This window comes from Hemibagrus wyckioides, linkage group LG15 (genome assembly GCF_019097595.1).
Source record: "Hemibagrus wyckioides isolate EC202008001 linkage group LG15, SWU_Hwy_1.0, whole genome shotgun sequence".
Classification (NCBI taxonomy): Eukaryota; Metazoa; Chordata; class Actinopteri; order Siluriformes; family Bagridae; genus Hemibagrus; species Hemibagrus wyckioides.
Window position 1 is genome coordinate 18,000,611 of NC_080724.1, and position 16,853 is coordinate 18,017,463.

At 39.4% G+C, this 16,853-nt stretch overlaps 1 protein-coding gene across 4 annotated transcripts in view; it reads left to right on the forward strand.

The window, feature by feature from the left end:
- The window catches only part of l1cama (L1 cell adhesion molecule, paralog a), a 54,695-nt gene that overhangs the window by 22,557 nt on the left and 15,285 nt on the right, over positions 1–16,853 (forward strand). For 3 of the 4 annotated variants that reach the window (XM_058409698.1, XM_058409701.1, XM_058409700.1), the window contains exons 2-10: positions 2,606–2,999; positions 6,675–6,689; positions 7,847–7,949; positions 8,484–8,671; positions 9,669–9,791; positions 12,999–13,169; positions 14,827–14,938; positions 15,027–15,211; positions 16,350–16,481. In XM_058409698.1, the coding sequence (XP_058265681.1) occupies positions 2,864–2,999; positions 6,675–6,689; positions 7,847–7,949; positions 8,484–8,671; positions 9,669–9,791; positions 12,999–13,169; positions 14,827–14,938; positions 15,027–15,211; positions 16,350–16,481 (1,165 nt within the window). In that variant the 5' untranslated portion in view covers positions 2,606–2,863. The remainder of the gene's footprint in view (positions 1–2,605; positions 3,000–6,674; positions 6,690–7,846; positions 7,950–8,483; positions 8,672–9,668; positions 9,792–12,998; positions 13,170–14,826; positions 14,939–15,026; positions 15,212–16,349; positions 16,482–16,853) is intronic. The other variant, XM_058409702.1, reaches the window with a different exon arrangement.

Below are 16,853 nucleotides of genomic sequence, written 5' to 3' on the forward strand. Positions count from 1 at the left end.
CTGTTAATCATCAGCTTGCTAAATCACATGTTTCCATATAAATATACAGAGAGCTGATGGGCAAAAAACATCATGTGTTAATAAGGTTCTTGACCAACAGAAGCCACCACAGGAACTTTGATGTGCCATGCCATTGCAACCTACCTGGAGTTGTTCTTCCAAAATATACTCCTAGTTTGATGAAAGAGCTGACTAAAGCATTGCTCCAAAATCTCACATAGGTGTTCAGTGTGTTTGAGATCTGGAGCCTCTAAAGGTCATAGCACATGATCAACGTTTTCATGCTCATCAAACCTTGCAGTGATCCCCTGTGCTCTATGAATGAGGTGGGATGCATTCATTACTATCCATCAGGATAGAAATGTTTCATCATGAGATAGACAGGGGTTCAAGTGAAAATTTTTGGAATAGAATTCATTTCAATTACACTTGGGAAATTCCACAAATCAGTTGTGACATATGGACCGGGATAAGGTAGAAAGCAAATTAAAAGTCACATTTGTTTGTTCTCAGTTGAATTTCAGTTAATTCATTGAATATGTGTTCAGTGAATAAACCTGGGCATATTGAGGACATTAATAGTAAAGTTATCATACATAACTTAAGATTGGGCATCCTAATGGCGTTTAGATCCGATTAAATGAGGCGGCTACTCTTATCACCCACTGATTGAACAAATAAATAATAGCCGGGGAAATATTTGTCACTCTCCTGAAATATTGGTACCTGTTTGCATTATCAGAATTAAGTGTTTGCTCCTTTAAATTGGTCCAGTAAGGAAACAGGGATCATGTCACTGATTTGAGTCTGTTTAAAATAACATTGAGCTTGGATGCACAAATGTAAATGACCGAGCAACTTCATTACGGTCATGAACTCTGCTTTCCATCTGTTTGACTTTCGCACATTATTGATGTTACGGATATCATTGTAAACATATTAAGAACTCAAGATAACAACAGTTAAATGACTCATTCCTTGCCCTGAGACAGACTGGCATCCTGCCCATGGTGCAGCCTGCCTTGTGCCATGAGTCTCCTGGAATAGTCTCCTTCGACCCAGTAGTATAAGCGATGTAGAGAACGGATGCATGGATGTCTCATGCCTTCCGTGTCAATGCCACTAAACTTCACTCTCCACACTTATACTGTATATATTTACACTTATATAAATATACACTCCGCATATATTTGGATTGGATTATTTATAAACAGTCTGCTTTCTTAATGGATTTATTTGGATAATTAAAATCAGTTTTAAACACACCATTTAAACACAGCTGGTTTTCCTGTTAAAGATGAATCATAATTGGCTCTTAATTCCAAAGTTTGGTTCCCGCTGTCCATCCTTCTGCAAGTACAAGCAGAAAACCTCTCCAAGTTACTTAGAGTGCCAGGACACTTTTCCGGATCGTTCCAACTTACTTTAACAGCTGGATCATTTGATCAGTCGAAGGAACATTGTATTGATTTGCAGTAAGCCTTTAGATGGAAGCATCAATATTTTAGCTGTACTAGTAAAATAACTAAATGCCCCCCACAGCCCAATAGAACCACTCTTTCTAATAATTCTCAAATAGTTTCTTGATATTATCAAATTGACTCATATATACGAAAAAAAATTAAAATCTTAGTGAAAGACTGATCTGTGAGCAAATTTGAACTCATTTCATAAAAATTAATGTGGAGCTGTAACCTGGCCAATATCTGAAATAAGTTATGTTCATGGATACATAGATCATAAATGCAAAATTCTTTTGAATGAATTTCATGTTCGTCGTTCATTTACACTTATTTCCTATGTATTTCATAGTGTTTATACAATGGCTGTGTGCTTTGATTTCTTTTACTGGGAGCAGAATGTTGCTTCTATTATAATATACAAGTGGCATAAAGTCAACAGAATGGTAATTGGTAATTAAATCTTTCATATATTTAATTTATTAAGTGTATGATCAAAGCCAGAAGTTCATAATTGTGACAGGTGTATGAATAACATGGATTTAATGAGGCTAATTGTGTGTTGTTTGCTCACTGCACTACATGCTAGTTTTAATTTGCATTAATCTGATGAGCTCTTTAACAAGGATGGTTTTTTAAAGGAACTAAAATTAAACAGCACAATTTGGTGTTCATTGTTTGCTTCTTTAGTCCGTAGGTGCATTAATTACCGTTACTTCTTATAGATAATACTCTCAAAGCTGAATCACAAAATTGAAGGAGCAATTAACCTTGTTATTAGACTGACTAGTTTTATCTGAGGGTCTCTTGAATGTAAAAAAAAAAGAAAAAAAAAAGACTTAATTATCACACTGGTTGTGATGTTTTTAATAAAGTTGGACTAGAAATGGACATCGTCTTGGCTGAATTAACTCCATTTGCACTAAAAAGAGCATTTTACTTTAATTTAAATCTGTAATCCTATCATTTTTGTCCTGATGATTTTTTTTTTTTTTTGCAAAGCTCTATCCCCTCTATGTCTTTGTTTGTCTCTCTTCTTTTCTCCTGGACCACATTGTTTTTCAGTTCTCCTGGCACTCGTGGATCTCCTCCCTCCTTTTCCACCTCCTTCACTCATCCTTTCATTCTGTCTCTCTTTTTCCCAGTTGGAAGACAGCAGGAGGCGTGGACCTTCAAGAGAGAGAAAGAGAGAGAGAGCGTGAGAGAGAACGAGAGTAGGGGGAAGAGAAACAGAGCCGGCGAAGAAGAAGGACGCTGAGAGAAGCCGGGGAGATAAACTGCGCTGTTCAAGCAGAAGGAGCAGAGAGAGTGACGAGGTGTTGATTGTGTGTTGCTGTTTGGAGGTTATCCTCACAGCGTGTTTGAGCCTGGGAGCAGGTGCAGCTTTGATGGAACAGTGAGCAATGCCTACCACGCTACTACAGCAGGCTGGCAGCAGGGGGCGCCACCTAAATCACCCGCTCCCGCTCCTCTGTGCCCTTTTCCTTCTGGTGCTCGCTCCTACGCCAGGCCAGACTGCTATCCATATCGCAGAAAACTGTGAGTAGGAGATTTTGTCATGCATGCCATGACTTTTGTGTGTGTGTATGTGTGTGTTTGTCTCATTTTGTCATTTTTCAGCCCACTATAATAATCACATTTTTAAAGGATACCTCAGAAGAAGACTTGGAATATGTCTGTGCGGTATACCTGCATTACTTTCTGATAGAAAATTAGCCCCACCCCTTTGACAAAACAGACCTGCTTGGGTTTCCTCCCAATATTCCTTCTATACAACAAATGAATAAAACTTTTCAAAGCACAGTGATGTTGTTAAACCATGATAAGTGTTGTGGCTTGGGTTGTAATATGTGCGGAATCTTAAATGTCCTGACCTGTTCTGACCTCCCATTGGCTATGATTGTCCCAAATATCACCTGATTGTTTCTAGCACTGTTCTGAGAGAGCTAGTTACATTTTTAGGGTTGTTGTGTGTACTTTATCAGACTTGGAGAGGGTCCATGTGTGGAGGTGCTTTAATACAAAAAAAAAACCTGAGCCAAATAATACAAAAAAATAAACCCATACAAAATGAAATTACAAGTCTAGAGATTGCAGTGTCGTTTAGTGTGTCAGTGTGTGCTTGTTCGAGTCTGAATTATGAGGCAAAACTAAAAATATCAACTTCTTTCTTGGAACTCAAACCAAAACTGTTTTCTGTATTGAGTGTTTTCCGTGTTGAGCCTCTTTTTCAACATGCTACTGCTGTATTTGTTCATATTATATCAGATCAGATGGGATGCAGCCACACCAAACCTTGTTTGTGGTGCTTTCCCACCCACCTTATTTTTAAAAAAGATCTGTCTTTGCCAATTCCCATCCACCAGCCAGCTCTCCCCGATCACGCTCTGAACTGGGGAGGGAGGGTGAAGGCTAACATGTGCTTCCACTGAGACATGCCAAGCCTGCCAACTGCGTCTTTTTGAAAATGCTCCTCCTGCTGCTTCACAGACCTGCAAAACATGCTCAGAGTGTGTTCTCTCTATTAACACTTTTTGTATGACACTTTTTTGTGTAGACCTCGAGCTAAACTAATCTTTGGGTTTGCCTGTGTTTGATTGCTCCATTGATTGTGCTATTGATCGGGTTTTCCCCAGCAGATGTGATACTGATTGGAAAAGAACTCTCTTACGCTGTGATATATGCTCCACAGACATAAAGCTGAAAGGACACGTGTTTGCGCAAGCCTGCGTGTCTGTCTCTGTCGTCGGCCGGCTAGCAGTAATGTATCACTAATTCTCTAGCATTTTTCCAAGCACACATGCACATCCATAATCAAGTAGATTACGAATGAGGGACAAATATAAAGAGTCACATATAAAGGTCATGGCTTCTCTTGATTTTCATTTAGTGACCTTTTATATATAGACGTTGCCAGTGCGATCAATAACTCACTCGTGTTAGATTTTTTTTTGCTGGCACACAGGGTCACTAGGTTCACTCCGTTTGGAAGTTTCATTCGCAGTATATCTAAAATGTATTCCTGTTTTTAATGGAGGTCCAGCTTTGGGATCTAATAATAAAGCCTTGCTTATCTAGCACATTTATATCTCATACAGCTGCTGTGTATTTATCAGCTACAGTGAGATTCAGCTTCTTCCAGGTTGGACTTAATTAAATACAAAGAATCAACATAATAGGAAACAAATACTGAATAAACAGCTTGCATTTTTATAAGAAATTGGTGTTTTGTTTGTGTGAGAGAGAGTAACAGTACGTTAATAATCCTATACTAATACCTGAAATAATACATGAACAAATAATGAGTTAAGGCATGTACTAATCATCAACTAATGAAGAGAGAACCTCAAGCAAGACGCGAGTCTTATGGATTCATTCGTGAATAACGACCACCTTAAGTACATGTTAGAACATGTTTGTTAGCTTCTGTGTTAATTATCACGTAGGGCTAATCTAAATGAAACATGCTCTACACATTTCAGATCATTTATATGTAATCAGCTGCGTACACAAACATCATTGGATGGCACTGGATTACTTTCGTCGTTTATATTGATCCTCCTTATCGAACATAGTAAGGCACACTAATAATAAACACCAGTAATTTAATCTCAACCCGTTTTGAGAACACAGTAAAACCTGTTACTGTATTCAGCATACTCACATTACACTAGGGTTGCTATTAATTGTTATAATTAACCATCTAAGCAGCCAGGCTTTTTTTTTTGTACCAAAGGATGAGAGACTTTCTCCGTTAGAGCTTCAGAAATATATATTAATAACCCTAGGTTTATTTCGTACTGCATTAACACACGCACATTACATTATACATTACAGCACAGTGGAATTGACGTACTCACAGGAAGCTGATGCACGCACAGTGGAATTGATACGATGTTCATTTGGACCTCGTTTTTTCGCTCACAGTTAGAGGAACAGTGCATTGAGATGGATCATGTGTTAACGAATTAGCAAGTGGGTGCTGATTGGCAGTGAATTTGTTAAAAGACAAATGGAGTAATGTTAATGTATTGCGCTTGAATGACCTTTCTATGATTCACAGTAGTACAGGAAAAAAAATGTTGCTAGAGAAGAGATGTTACCATATGTGCAGAAATCCTGGATGCCTCATTAAGCTGCCGAAGCTAACTACTCTGATAGTTAACAGCTCTCTGAGCTTAGCAGAAGTGAGTGTCGCATGTTAGCAAGTGCAAGTCTATGGAGAGACAAAATTGGCTGTAACACTTTGTGTTAAACTGATTATTTTGCTTTGTTACAGATATCATACATTTCTGCATTGATGGAAATGTAAATATAAACATACCTGCTGTGCCAAGCAATTGATTGAGTACCTTTTGCTATTCTCATCTTTATAATAGCTGAAAGTCTCCCAGAGTTGATCCATTAGAGAAGAGGATGTAAAGCCTTATCGCGGTTGCCAGCCCCGGCTATTTCGCAGCTAAAATGTCGGACAGATATTACTGATATTATCACAGGAACGTGAAAGCAGAAATGAAACAATATAAATTGCTGGCATCTGCAATATATATTTGAATATGCCTTCATGAAAGGTCACATCATAAGAAATGCTGACAAAAATTTGCTGGTTAATTTATATTAAAGGCACAACATTAATAAGCTTGAAGCACCGAGTTTAGTTGTATGACACGTTCTTGCAGGTCAAACATAAATCATCTGCTTTGTACAAGAGCCAGTAATGTATCTTTCTGGCCATAGAAATATAAATTACTGTGCTGTTCTAAAGCACAGTACCTTGAGGCACTTACAGAAAAGGACTTTTAATAATAAAAACCTTTAACAGTGTCAGTGGTGGGATAATCATTAGACTGAGAACATAACAAGCCTGATTTTAAAGCAGGTACATGACTAAGGAGAATTTCTCTGAAATGCTGAATGTCTTCAGCAGGCTTACATTTCCTGCGTTCCTGTAGATGGGTTGTTAATGAAAGAACTGAAACCAGATGCTTTGTGAAACTGTCTGAAGTTATGTTCTAATTTAAATAGATATTTGTATGTAACTGGTGTTTTGGTTTAAAAAATAAGTAAAAACTTTTGGGGGAAAAAAAGATTCTGGTGCAATATAATGTGCTGAATTTGTGTGTGTTCATGTTTGGATAATGTCCAAGTGTATTTGGCTTGTGTGTAATGAACCTAACAGACTCTATCCTTTACCCCTGCTGACACTGTGGACAGACCGCATGAAAGAACGTAAGTGCTTACACCATCTTCTTGTGTGTGTGTGTGTGTGTGCCTGTCACGTGTTCTCTTTGCTACATGTTAATGTGAGCTACTTTGGTGTAGATCATATCTAAGATAAAGTAGATGTTAAATGTGGTTAATAAGCAGAGGACGTGTGATGGAGGAAATGAGGAATCAGTCTTCCTCCATCTGTAGTGATGCTTTTATTAAGGCAACCATCCCACCATCTGCTCTCCACTGCTGTCTGAGTATCTGTCCCTCAGCCGTCATATACATAGCGTTCATATTTTCTTCTTTTTTCTCTTTTTCTCTGAACCTCTGTTCTGTTTAATTCAAACCAAAAGAAATATTTGTTCCTGTTTATCGTTGCGCTCTTGCTCAAGTTAACTGCACTGCACAAGACCAGACAGCATTGTCTCTCTATAATCCCTACTGGAGCCAAATAAAAATCTAATGTCCTAGCACACAAACTGCTTACTATATAAGGATTTAATATATTCACACCACTTCCTATATGACATTTATCTCTTGTACACAGCTTATTTATTGGCTCAAAGCATATCCCAAGGGTCTCGCTCGCTTTTATACACGACTCTGTATTTTCTCTCCATCCCCACCTCTAGCTTTTCAGCGCTGTTTCTTTGTGAGCTGCTCATGCATGAAATGTCAGACACTTGCAGAACATATCGTGTTCACCTAATCTAAATGCATTAGTCTTGTGCTCCCTCAGCCAACTCACCGGAGACAGCTCCATGGCCCAAGTGATGCTCCATTTCTTGGAAACCTTCCGATTTCCTAGGAACTAATTGTGTTTTTGTAAATCAGTTGTATGTGATGACTGGAGTGTGCGCTGCGCGTGTGTGAGAGAAAGGGTTATGGCTTTAGAGCAGCAGGGAGTCATACTGTTAGGGGGTCACATAATTGCGGTTAGACTGAAGGGGCACACACCGTTCTTCTCCATCTGCTAATCGAAATGAAAGACAGGAACATTCTTTCTGAAGCATCACACTTAGGAGTCATTGTCTCCCTCACTGCCATATTATCTACGCTCTATTTACTACAGATAGGGACAGGTTTAATAAACTATACTCTCTCTCTCTCTCTCTCTCTTTCTGTCTCACTCTCCTTCTGTCTCATGCTCACTCGCTGTCTCTCTGTCTCTCTAGTAAAGATGCCCCCGCAGATAACCGTCCAACCCGAATCCATCATTGCCTTCTCCCCTGATGACATCCTGCTCAAGTGTGAGGCGGCTGGGAATCCCACTCCCACGTCAGTATCCATAGCAACAAATTTCTCGTTCCTTTCCAGATTTAATTATGGTCTGTGACCTACTGGTTTCCTCATTCTCTGTTTTTCTGTACATACAGTTATGATGCATAAATGATGTGTGTTCATGTTGTAATGACTTGTATGTAGCTCCACAATTTATGCACACAATTTAATTGCCCCAATAAACCACAGTGTTGTTGATTCATTGTTTCTGATTGGTCAGAAGGTGTCGCAGCTCTGATAACTGACTCATTACCTGAATCATGTTAAGGAATGTGTTTTAAATACTACAAATAAAGAAAAATCTGCAGTAGAAATGAATTCATATGCCACCATAATATCTTAACAAAGACTTGTCACGGAAAGTTTATTAATACACTGGAATAAATAAAAACAGTGTATAATATTAATAAAATAACACTGACTTTAGACGAGATGAGCAATACTGCATTGCATATACTGCATTTATGTATTATTATTTTGAATCGTTCCTAGCAATATTCATTCATCCCTGACTTATTACATCTCCTGCAGATTTCGATGGCTTAAAGATGGAGTGGAATTTGTCCCATCCAGCATTTCTGGTGTCACCACGTATCTAAATTCAGGGAGTTTTACGGTTAAAGATGCTCCCATTCAGCAGTTCCACGGTAACTACAGCTGCCTGGTCTCCAATGAGCTGGGCACAGCTGTGTCCAATGAGGTCCAGATCATCACTGAAGGTACGTCACAATCCTTGTACTGATTATAGTATGTGTATTTGCCTGTGCATTGTTTGGTGGTTAATTCCCTGGTTTACAGTGACTGCTATTAGTGAAGATTACAATGAAATTATCAATATATCATCCAATATGCTAAAAACAAATTATTATTTAGGTTATTGTTACGTTTGTTGTTTCTTTAAAAAACAGTCACATTAGACTTTACTGTTATATAATCCTCAAATCCTAGTTTCGAGTACAGTCTAACGCTGTTTACTGTTTGCTCACATAAAACTCGGCTCGGCATCACTCCAGCAGCCCTGCCCGCCTCTCTACCTGCTCTTATCCTGCCTCGTTTTGACCTCACCCCCTGTTTCCGTGACAACGGTTCCCTGAGTAACCAGGTTGAGTCGATATGGTGTAAGCGTTTCAGCAGGGACGAGTCCTTGTAGGATTAATATGTGCAGGAAGTGCGAGTACTCAGCATGCGCACAGCTAACAATAGCTCACATCCTAACGAGCTCATTATGTAGGCCACATGCAGCAGGTGCAGCTTTCGGCTCTTAAATAACTGCTTTATTACATGATTATGAATGATCAATCTGAGATAATGTTCAGCAGGTGGCTGTTATTTACTTATGCAATGCATAGTCATTTTTTTTAGTAATAATATAATAATAGATATTATTATAGAAATATTAAAATATAGTAATAAGGTTTTATATGTATAACAGTTAATAATTCACAGTGATACCTACATACAGTTATAATATTAATAAAAAAAATGCATTGATATGAGTGCAACAAATAATAATAATAATAATAATAATAATAATAATAATAATAATAATAATAATAATAAAGAAACAACATGAGAAGAACTAGAATAATTAAAAACAGCAGAAATCATTCAAATTGTTTTAAAAGACAAACAAGAATGGATTCCCTCTAAGGAGATCACTTTTGGATTGCTTTCTTCCGATCCTTCACTCTAAATGTTTGTTCTCTCCTTTTTAAGTTACTCCTACACTACAGCGGGAGAAGAAGGAGGAGAAGACGGTAGAAGAAGGAAGTCCTTTTGTCTTACACTGCAACCCTCCGCAAAGCTCTGCGACTCCTTTGATCCATTGGATGGATAAGAGTGAGTGAGCCTGTGTGTCTGATCACACAGGAGAGTGAGTGAGTGAGTGAGTGAGTGAGAAAATAAGAGTGAGTGAGTGAGTGAGTGAGTGAGTGAGTGAGTGAGAAAATAAGAGTGAGTGAGTGAGTGAGAGAATAAGAGTGAGTGAGCCTGTGTGTCTGATCACACAGGAGAGTGAGTGAGTGAGTGAGTGAGAAAATAAGAGTGAGTGAGTGAGTGAGAGAATAAGAGTGAGTGAGCCTGTGTGTCTTATCGCACAGGAGAGTGAGTGAGTGAGTGAGTGAGTGAGTGAGTGAGTGAGTGAGTGAGTGAGAAAATAAGAGTGAGTGAGTGAGTGAGAAAATAAGAGTGAGTGAGTGAGTGAGAAAATAAGAGTGAGTGAGTGAGTGAGTGAGAGAATAAGAGTGAGTGAGTGAGTGAGTGAGAGAATAAGAGTGAGTGAGCCTGTGTGTCTTATCGCACAGGAGAGTGAGTGAGTGAGTGAGAAAATAAGAGTGAGTGAGTGAGTGAGTGAGTGAGAAAATAAGAGTGAGTGAGTGAGTGAGTGAGTGAGTGAGAAAATAAGAGTGAGTGAGTGAGTGAGTGAGAAAATAAGAGTGAGTGAGTGAGTGAGTGAGTGAGAAAATAAGAGTGAGTGAGTGAGTGAGTGAGAAAATAGGAGTGAGTGAGTGAGTGAGTGAGAAAATAGGAGTGAGTGAGTGAGTGAGTGAGAAAATAAGAGTGAGTGAGTGAGTGAGTGAGTGAGAAAATAGGAGTGAGTGAGTGAGTGAGTGAGAAAATAAGAGTGAGTGAGTGAGTGAGTGAGAAAATAAGAGTGAGTGAGTGAGTGAGTGAGAAAATAAGAGTGAGTGAGTGAGTGAGTGAGAAAATAGGAGTGAGTGAGTGAGAAAATAAGAGTGAGTGAGTGAGTGAGTGAGAAAATAAGAGTGAGTGAGTGAGTGAGAAAATAAGAGTGAGTGAGTGAGAAAATAGGAGTGAGTGAGTGAGTGAGTGAGAAAATAAGAGTGAGTGAGTGAGTGAGTGAGAAAATAAGAGTGAGTGAGTGAGTGAGTGAGTGAGAAAATAGGAGTGAGTGAGTGAGTGAGTGAGAAAATAAGAGTGAGTGAGTGAGTGAGAAAATAAGAGTGAGTGAGTGAGTGAGTGAGAAAATAGGAGTGAGTGAGTGAGAAAATAAGAGTGAGTGAGTGAGTGAGAGAATAAGAGTGAGTGAGCCTGTGTGTCTTATCGCACAGGAGAGTGAGTGAGTGAGTGAGTGAGTGAGTGAGTGAGAAAATAAGAGTGAGTGAGTGAGTGAGTGAGAAAATAAGAGTGAGTGAGTGAGTGAGTGAGTGAGAAAATAAGAGTGAGTGAGTGAGTGAGAAAATAAGAGTGAGTGAGTGAGTGAGTGAGTGAGAAAATAAGAGTGAGTGAGTGAGTGAGAAAATAAGAGTGAGTGAGTGAGTGAGTGAGTGAGTGAGAAAATAAGAGTGAGTGAGTGAGTGAGAAAATAAGAGTGAGTGAGTGAGTGAGAAAATAAGAGTGAGTGAGTGAGTGAGTGAGAGAATAAGAGTGAGTGAGCCTGTGTGTCTTATCGCACAGGAGAGTGAGTGAGTGAGTGAGAAAATAAGAGTGAGTGAGTGAGTGAGTGAGAAAATAAGAGTGAGTGAGTGAGTGAGTGAGAAAATAAGAGTGAGTGAGTGAGTGAGTGAGTGAGTGAGAAAATAGGAGTGAGTGAGTGAGTGAGAAAATAAGAGTGAGTGAGTGAGTGAGTGAGTGAGAAAATAAGAGTGAGTGAGTGAGTGAGTGAGTGAGTGAGTGAGTGAGAAAATAAGAGTGAGTGAGTGAATGAGTGAGTGAATAAGAGTGAGTGAGTGAGAGAGTGAATGAGTGAATGAGTGAGTGAATAAGAGTGAGTGAGTGAATAAGAGTGAGTGAATGAGTGAGTGAGTGAATGAGTGAGTGAATAAGAGTGAGTGAGTGAATAAGAGTGAGTGAGTGAGTGAGAAAATAGGAGTGAGTGAGTGAGTGAGTGAGAGAATAAGAGTGAGTGAGTGAGTGAGTGAGTGAGTGAGTGAGTGAGTGAGTGAGAGAATAAGAGTGAGTGAGTGAGTGAGTGAGTGAGTGAGTGAGAGAATAAGAGTGAGTGAGCCTGTGTGTCTTATCGCACAGGAGAGTGAGTGAGTGAGTGAGAAAATAAGAGTGAGTGAGAAAATAAGAGTGAGTGAGTGAGTGTGTGTGTGAGTGAATAAGAGTGAGTGAGAGAATAAGAGTGAGTGAGTGAGTGGGTGAGAAAATAAGAGTGAGTGAGTGAGAAAATAAGAGTGAGTGAGTGAGTGAGTGAGTGAATGAGTGAGAGAGTGAGGGAGAGATTGAGTGAGTGAGTGAGTGAGTGAATGAGTGAGTGAATAAGAGTGAGTGAGTGAGAGAGTGAATGAGTGAGAGAGTGAGGGAGAGATTGAGTGAGTGAGTGAGGGAGAGATTGAGTGAGTGAGTGAGTGAGTGAGTGAATAAGAGTGAGTGAGTGAGTGAGTGAATGAGTGAATGAGTGAGTGAATAAGAGTGAGTGAGTGAGAGAGTGAATGAGTGAATGAGTGAGTGAATAAGAGTGAGTGAGTGAATAAGAGTGAGTGAGTGAATGAGTGAGTGAGTGAATGAGTGAGTGAATAAGAGTGAGTGAGTGAGTGAATAAGAGTGAGTGAGTGAGTGAGTGAATGAGTGAGTGAATAAGAGTGAGTGAGTGAGAGAGTGAATGAGTGAATGAGTGAGTGAATAAGAGTGAGTGAGTGAATAAGAGTGAGTGAGTGAATGAGTGAGTGAGTGAGTGAGTGAGTGAATGAGTGAGTGTATAAGAGTGAGTGAGTGAGAGAGTGAATGAGTGAATGAGTGAGTGAATAAGAGTGAGTGAGTGAATAAGAGTGAATGAGTGAATGAGTGAGTGTATAAGAGTGAGTGAGTGAGAGAGTGAATGAGTGAATGAGTGAGTGAATAAGAGTGAGTGAGTGAATAAGAGTGAGTGAGTGAATGAGTGAGTGAGTGAATGAGTGAATGAGTGAGTGAGTGAATGAGTGAGTGAAAAAGAGTGAGTGAGTGAGAGAGTGAATGAGTGAGAGAGTGAGGGAGAGATTGAGTGAGTGAGTGAGAGAGAGAGTGAGAGTGTGTAAGTGGAACAACATTCAACACCAACACATCATCAAAACTACATCCCTGTTTCTTGCTGTTCTGCTGCAGGGCTTCGGCACATCCAGCAGAGTGAGCGTGTGACTCAGGGCCGTGATGGAAACCTCTACTTCTCTCATGTGAAATTTGAAGACAGCAGAAGTGATTACACCTGCAACGTGCAGTTTCTGGGAGCCCGCATCATCATAGTCAAAGAACCAATTAGTCTGAAGGTCACTTCGTGTAAGTGGAGCCTTGCAGCTTGCTCTTGTTATAGCTAAATGTTTTTATAGTGTTATATATTTATAGTGTTAGCTTTAGTATTGTTGCTGCTTTACAGCTCCAGACTCGGGAGTTCGATCCTGAGTTCTGTTGTCTAGCTGAATGAAGTTTCAGGTGTCCTCCATGGGTCCAGATGGATAACATACTGTAGTATTTAATCCAGGTTGTTTTCTGGTCTTGTGTTTAGTGTTCCTGGGATAAAATCTGGATCCACACTGAGCCTGAGGATGAAATTACTGAAGATTAAAGAATGAATTTTAGTTTTCATTATAAGCCAGACTGTGGATTACTGCTGTGCAAGTTATAGCAATTTTTCTATCCACATAAAAGATATTGTTTTTTGTAGCTAGAACTGGATTCATACATCTGCTAAATTGAGGGAAAAAAAGAGAAATGAATTAATATCTGTTTCATTTATTAAAATCAATCTGAGAATAATATATTAATGATACATTATAAACACCAGGAACCATCATGGATGTTTAATTGATTTAATCATTTAAATTGATTGAACAGCTTGTAGACTAATGTGCAGTTGACTCTCACAGTGGGATTTCAGTATCTATATATTGATTTGCATCATTTTGTTCTCATTATATTCTTCGTTCATTTAGACAATAGGGAGCTTTTTCTGATTTAAAACTAGATTAGTGTGTAGAAAGGTTTCTGGATGCAATACCAATCCTCTAGTCTTTGATGTAATTAGTATGGAGCTGTGGAGATGAGATAAAATTGCTTAATCATTTTAAAACAATCGTTTACATTTTGTAGGAAAAACAGTCCCCTTAGCGCTGTGTTAACAAATGACTGTCTTAAAGCATGTTCTCTCCATGTCCACATGATTTGCCTCCAGATTCTCTGATTTCTTCCAACCTCCTAAAACCATACTACATACTTTGTTCACTGATTATAATCACTAGTGCATGGTGCCACAAGATGGATGGGCATCTGTCATGAATCCTCCATCTTTTCGAATTCAAGTAGTCCAATACCTTACCACTTCCCATTAGTGCTCTTCTGTTACTGAGCCTACCTTTCTTTGTTTTTGCCTCGTCTTTGAAATCCTGTTTGTATCTCATCTGACTACTGCCTAGGGTTTTGGATTATTTCGCCTCTTCTTATAAAACTGCTCATAGCTGTTTCCAATAAATTGCCTACCTGCACTTGCAACCTCTCCAACCTGACAGTATTCCCACTTCATGGACAGTATTTCCAGGATAGGATCTGAATCCAGGATAAAGCAGTTATTCAGGATGATTGTAATTGCAGTTAGAGCTTGCCTGCTGTAAAAATCATCCAGAAATGGACTTGTATTCCTGCCTCATGTTTAATGTTCTTGGGATAAAGTGCTTATTTATAATAGCCTGCCTTTCTAGCAGAACTTCAGACAGCTGGGCAGGAGGGAAGGAGGGAAGGGAAGAGTGAACACATCTCTGGGTGTAAATTTGACACTGTAGGATGAAGATGCATCTGATGCAACTTCATCTTGTGGGACCGTCTGACATTTCTAGGCTCTCATATAACTCTCACTGTGTTCTGCACAGCATGTGATACTGTTGTTTTTGTCTGACATTTTACATATGCCCATTTTTTTTTGTCACTTTTCCTTTGCCTGTAGCTAACATGCTGCGAAACAGACGGCCGCAGATGATGAGACCAACCGGCACACACAGCTCCTATCTGGTCCTGAGGGGCCAAACACTGGAACTGGAGTGCATTGTCCAGGGCCTGTGAGTGTGTTTGTGTGTTATTATGAGCATCTTTCATAATAAAAAAGTGCTTAATTCATAATGACCACACCCTTTCTCATCTCCTCAGCCCCACCCCCTCCGTCCAGTGGGTGAGGAAAGACGGAGTTCTTTCCGAGTCTCGTACCTCCAGAGAGAACTTCGACCGGCTGCTGCGTTTCACCAACATCTCAGAGCGAGATGATGGGGAGTACCAGTGCACAGCCAACAACTCTCAGGGCACCATCACACACACTTATACCGTCTCTGTGGAAGGTATGGCTCTGTCTGGCTTTAAACTGACCATCTGTTAGAGCTACTAACCCACTGATTCACATGTGCAACAAAATGTTATCATTTTCAGGGAAACACATCTCTGAACATTAGGCCTATACAGTATATAATGTTTCATTGTCTGATACTGTGAGACTGTTCACTAGTCATAAATATTCATGAAATTTACTACCTAAAGCTTATGAATATTCACTAGCTCACTAATAACCTCAATAAAGGGAGGAGCATTTTGCACATTAGTACACGCAGGTCTCCTATTAAATCGCGCCTTTGTAACTTGCTGCTGTTGCAAACAAACAGAAAATGCAGACTCATTATTTCTTGTCATGGAACACGACATAAATCATTCGCTTTCTGTTTCTTTTTTCTCTCTTCAATGCTGTTGTTTGAGTAAGAAGTACTAGAAGAGCAGTCGCACTAAAATTAACTCTATACTCTAGACAACAATAGTAGGCAGTTTGGGACATAGCCAGTTCGCTGGTTGTGATCAACTTTGTGATGATTGGACTTTATTTAGATCTCTCTAATGATATAAATAAAGACAGATAAAGTCTATTTTAGTCATTGTTGAACTGAAGAAACCTAGGTACAGGTTTCATCACCAGGTTTTCATTACCAGCACTTTAAACTGGATAATAATTGGGCAGAGAATTGTTTAGGTTGGCTTGTTATACTTACAGCAACTAATTGGAGAACACTGGAGAATTGTACAAAGAAACAAAATGCATCTTGGTTAGTAAAATTTGTCCTGATAGCATTCCATCCAGTCTGAGGAGTAAAATTACAAAGGAATGTTTCATTTATATCTAATATACTAATACTGTGTTTGATTTTCTATGTAAAATGTTCTGTTTAAAATATTCAAGGTTATAGGAGAAGTGGACCAACCCATGGCATTAGTATTTCTAACAAGTGCACCCATGCGCTTATATTAATAATGCAAACATTTTCTTTTTAGTGGCTTTGCAGATTTTTGCTCACAGAAGTTTAGCTTTTCTTGAAGGCAGCATGTACCTAATTGTTCACCAAGAGGGAAATCAGACGCAAGACTAGCATTCAGGTGAAATGTTCTGTGCTGTGTATTTACATGTGCACATTCTGTGTGTTTGTGTTCCTCTAGCTGCTCCGTACTGGATTAAGGAACCCAGGGGCGAACTGTATGCCCCAGGAGAGACGGTCATGTTGGACTGTCAGGCAGATGGGATCCCTTCTCCACAGATCACCTGGAGTATCAACGGACGTCTTCTCTCAGGTAACTGCACCGTGTATTCCCCAAAGTGATAATGGTTTAGTCCGAAGTGGAAATATGCACCATTTTTACTTCAACTGACTAAAACATGTTTGATGTCTGAAATATGCTTCTTTTTTTCTCCTGGCACTGGAATTATGAGACTAATTAAGATAGCAATCCACTAGGGTTGATAAGTGGAAGTCGGGTTTAGAGCAAATGGAGGGTAATAGCAAAAAACCATTCTGGGGAATAGAAAGTGTGTGATAATAGTGCCATATTCTCTACAAAGTACAAAGTTATGCATTTTGGTTATCCTCTAGGGAGCGTTGTTTGGACACTAATCCCAAGCAGTGTATTGTGGGATTTCATAAGTGCACTGGATATTCTCTACAA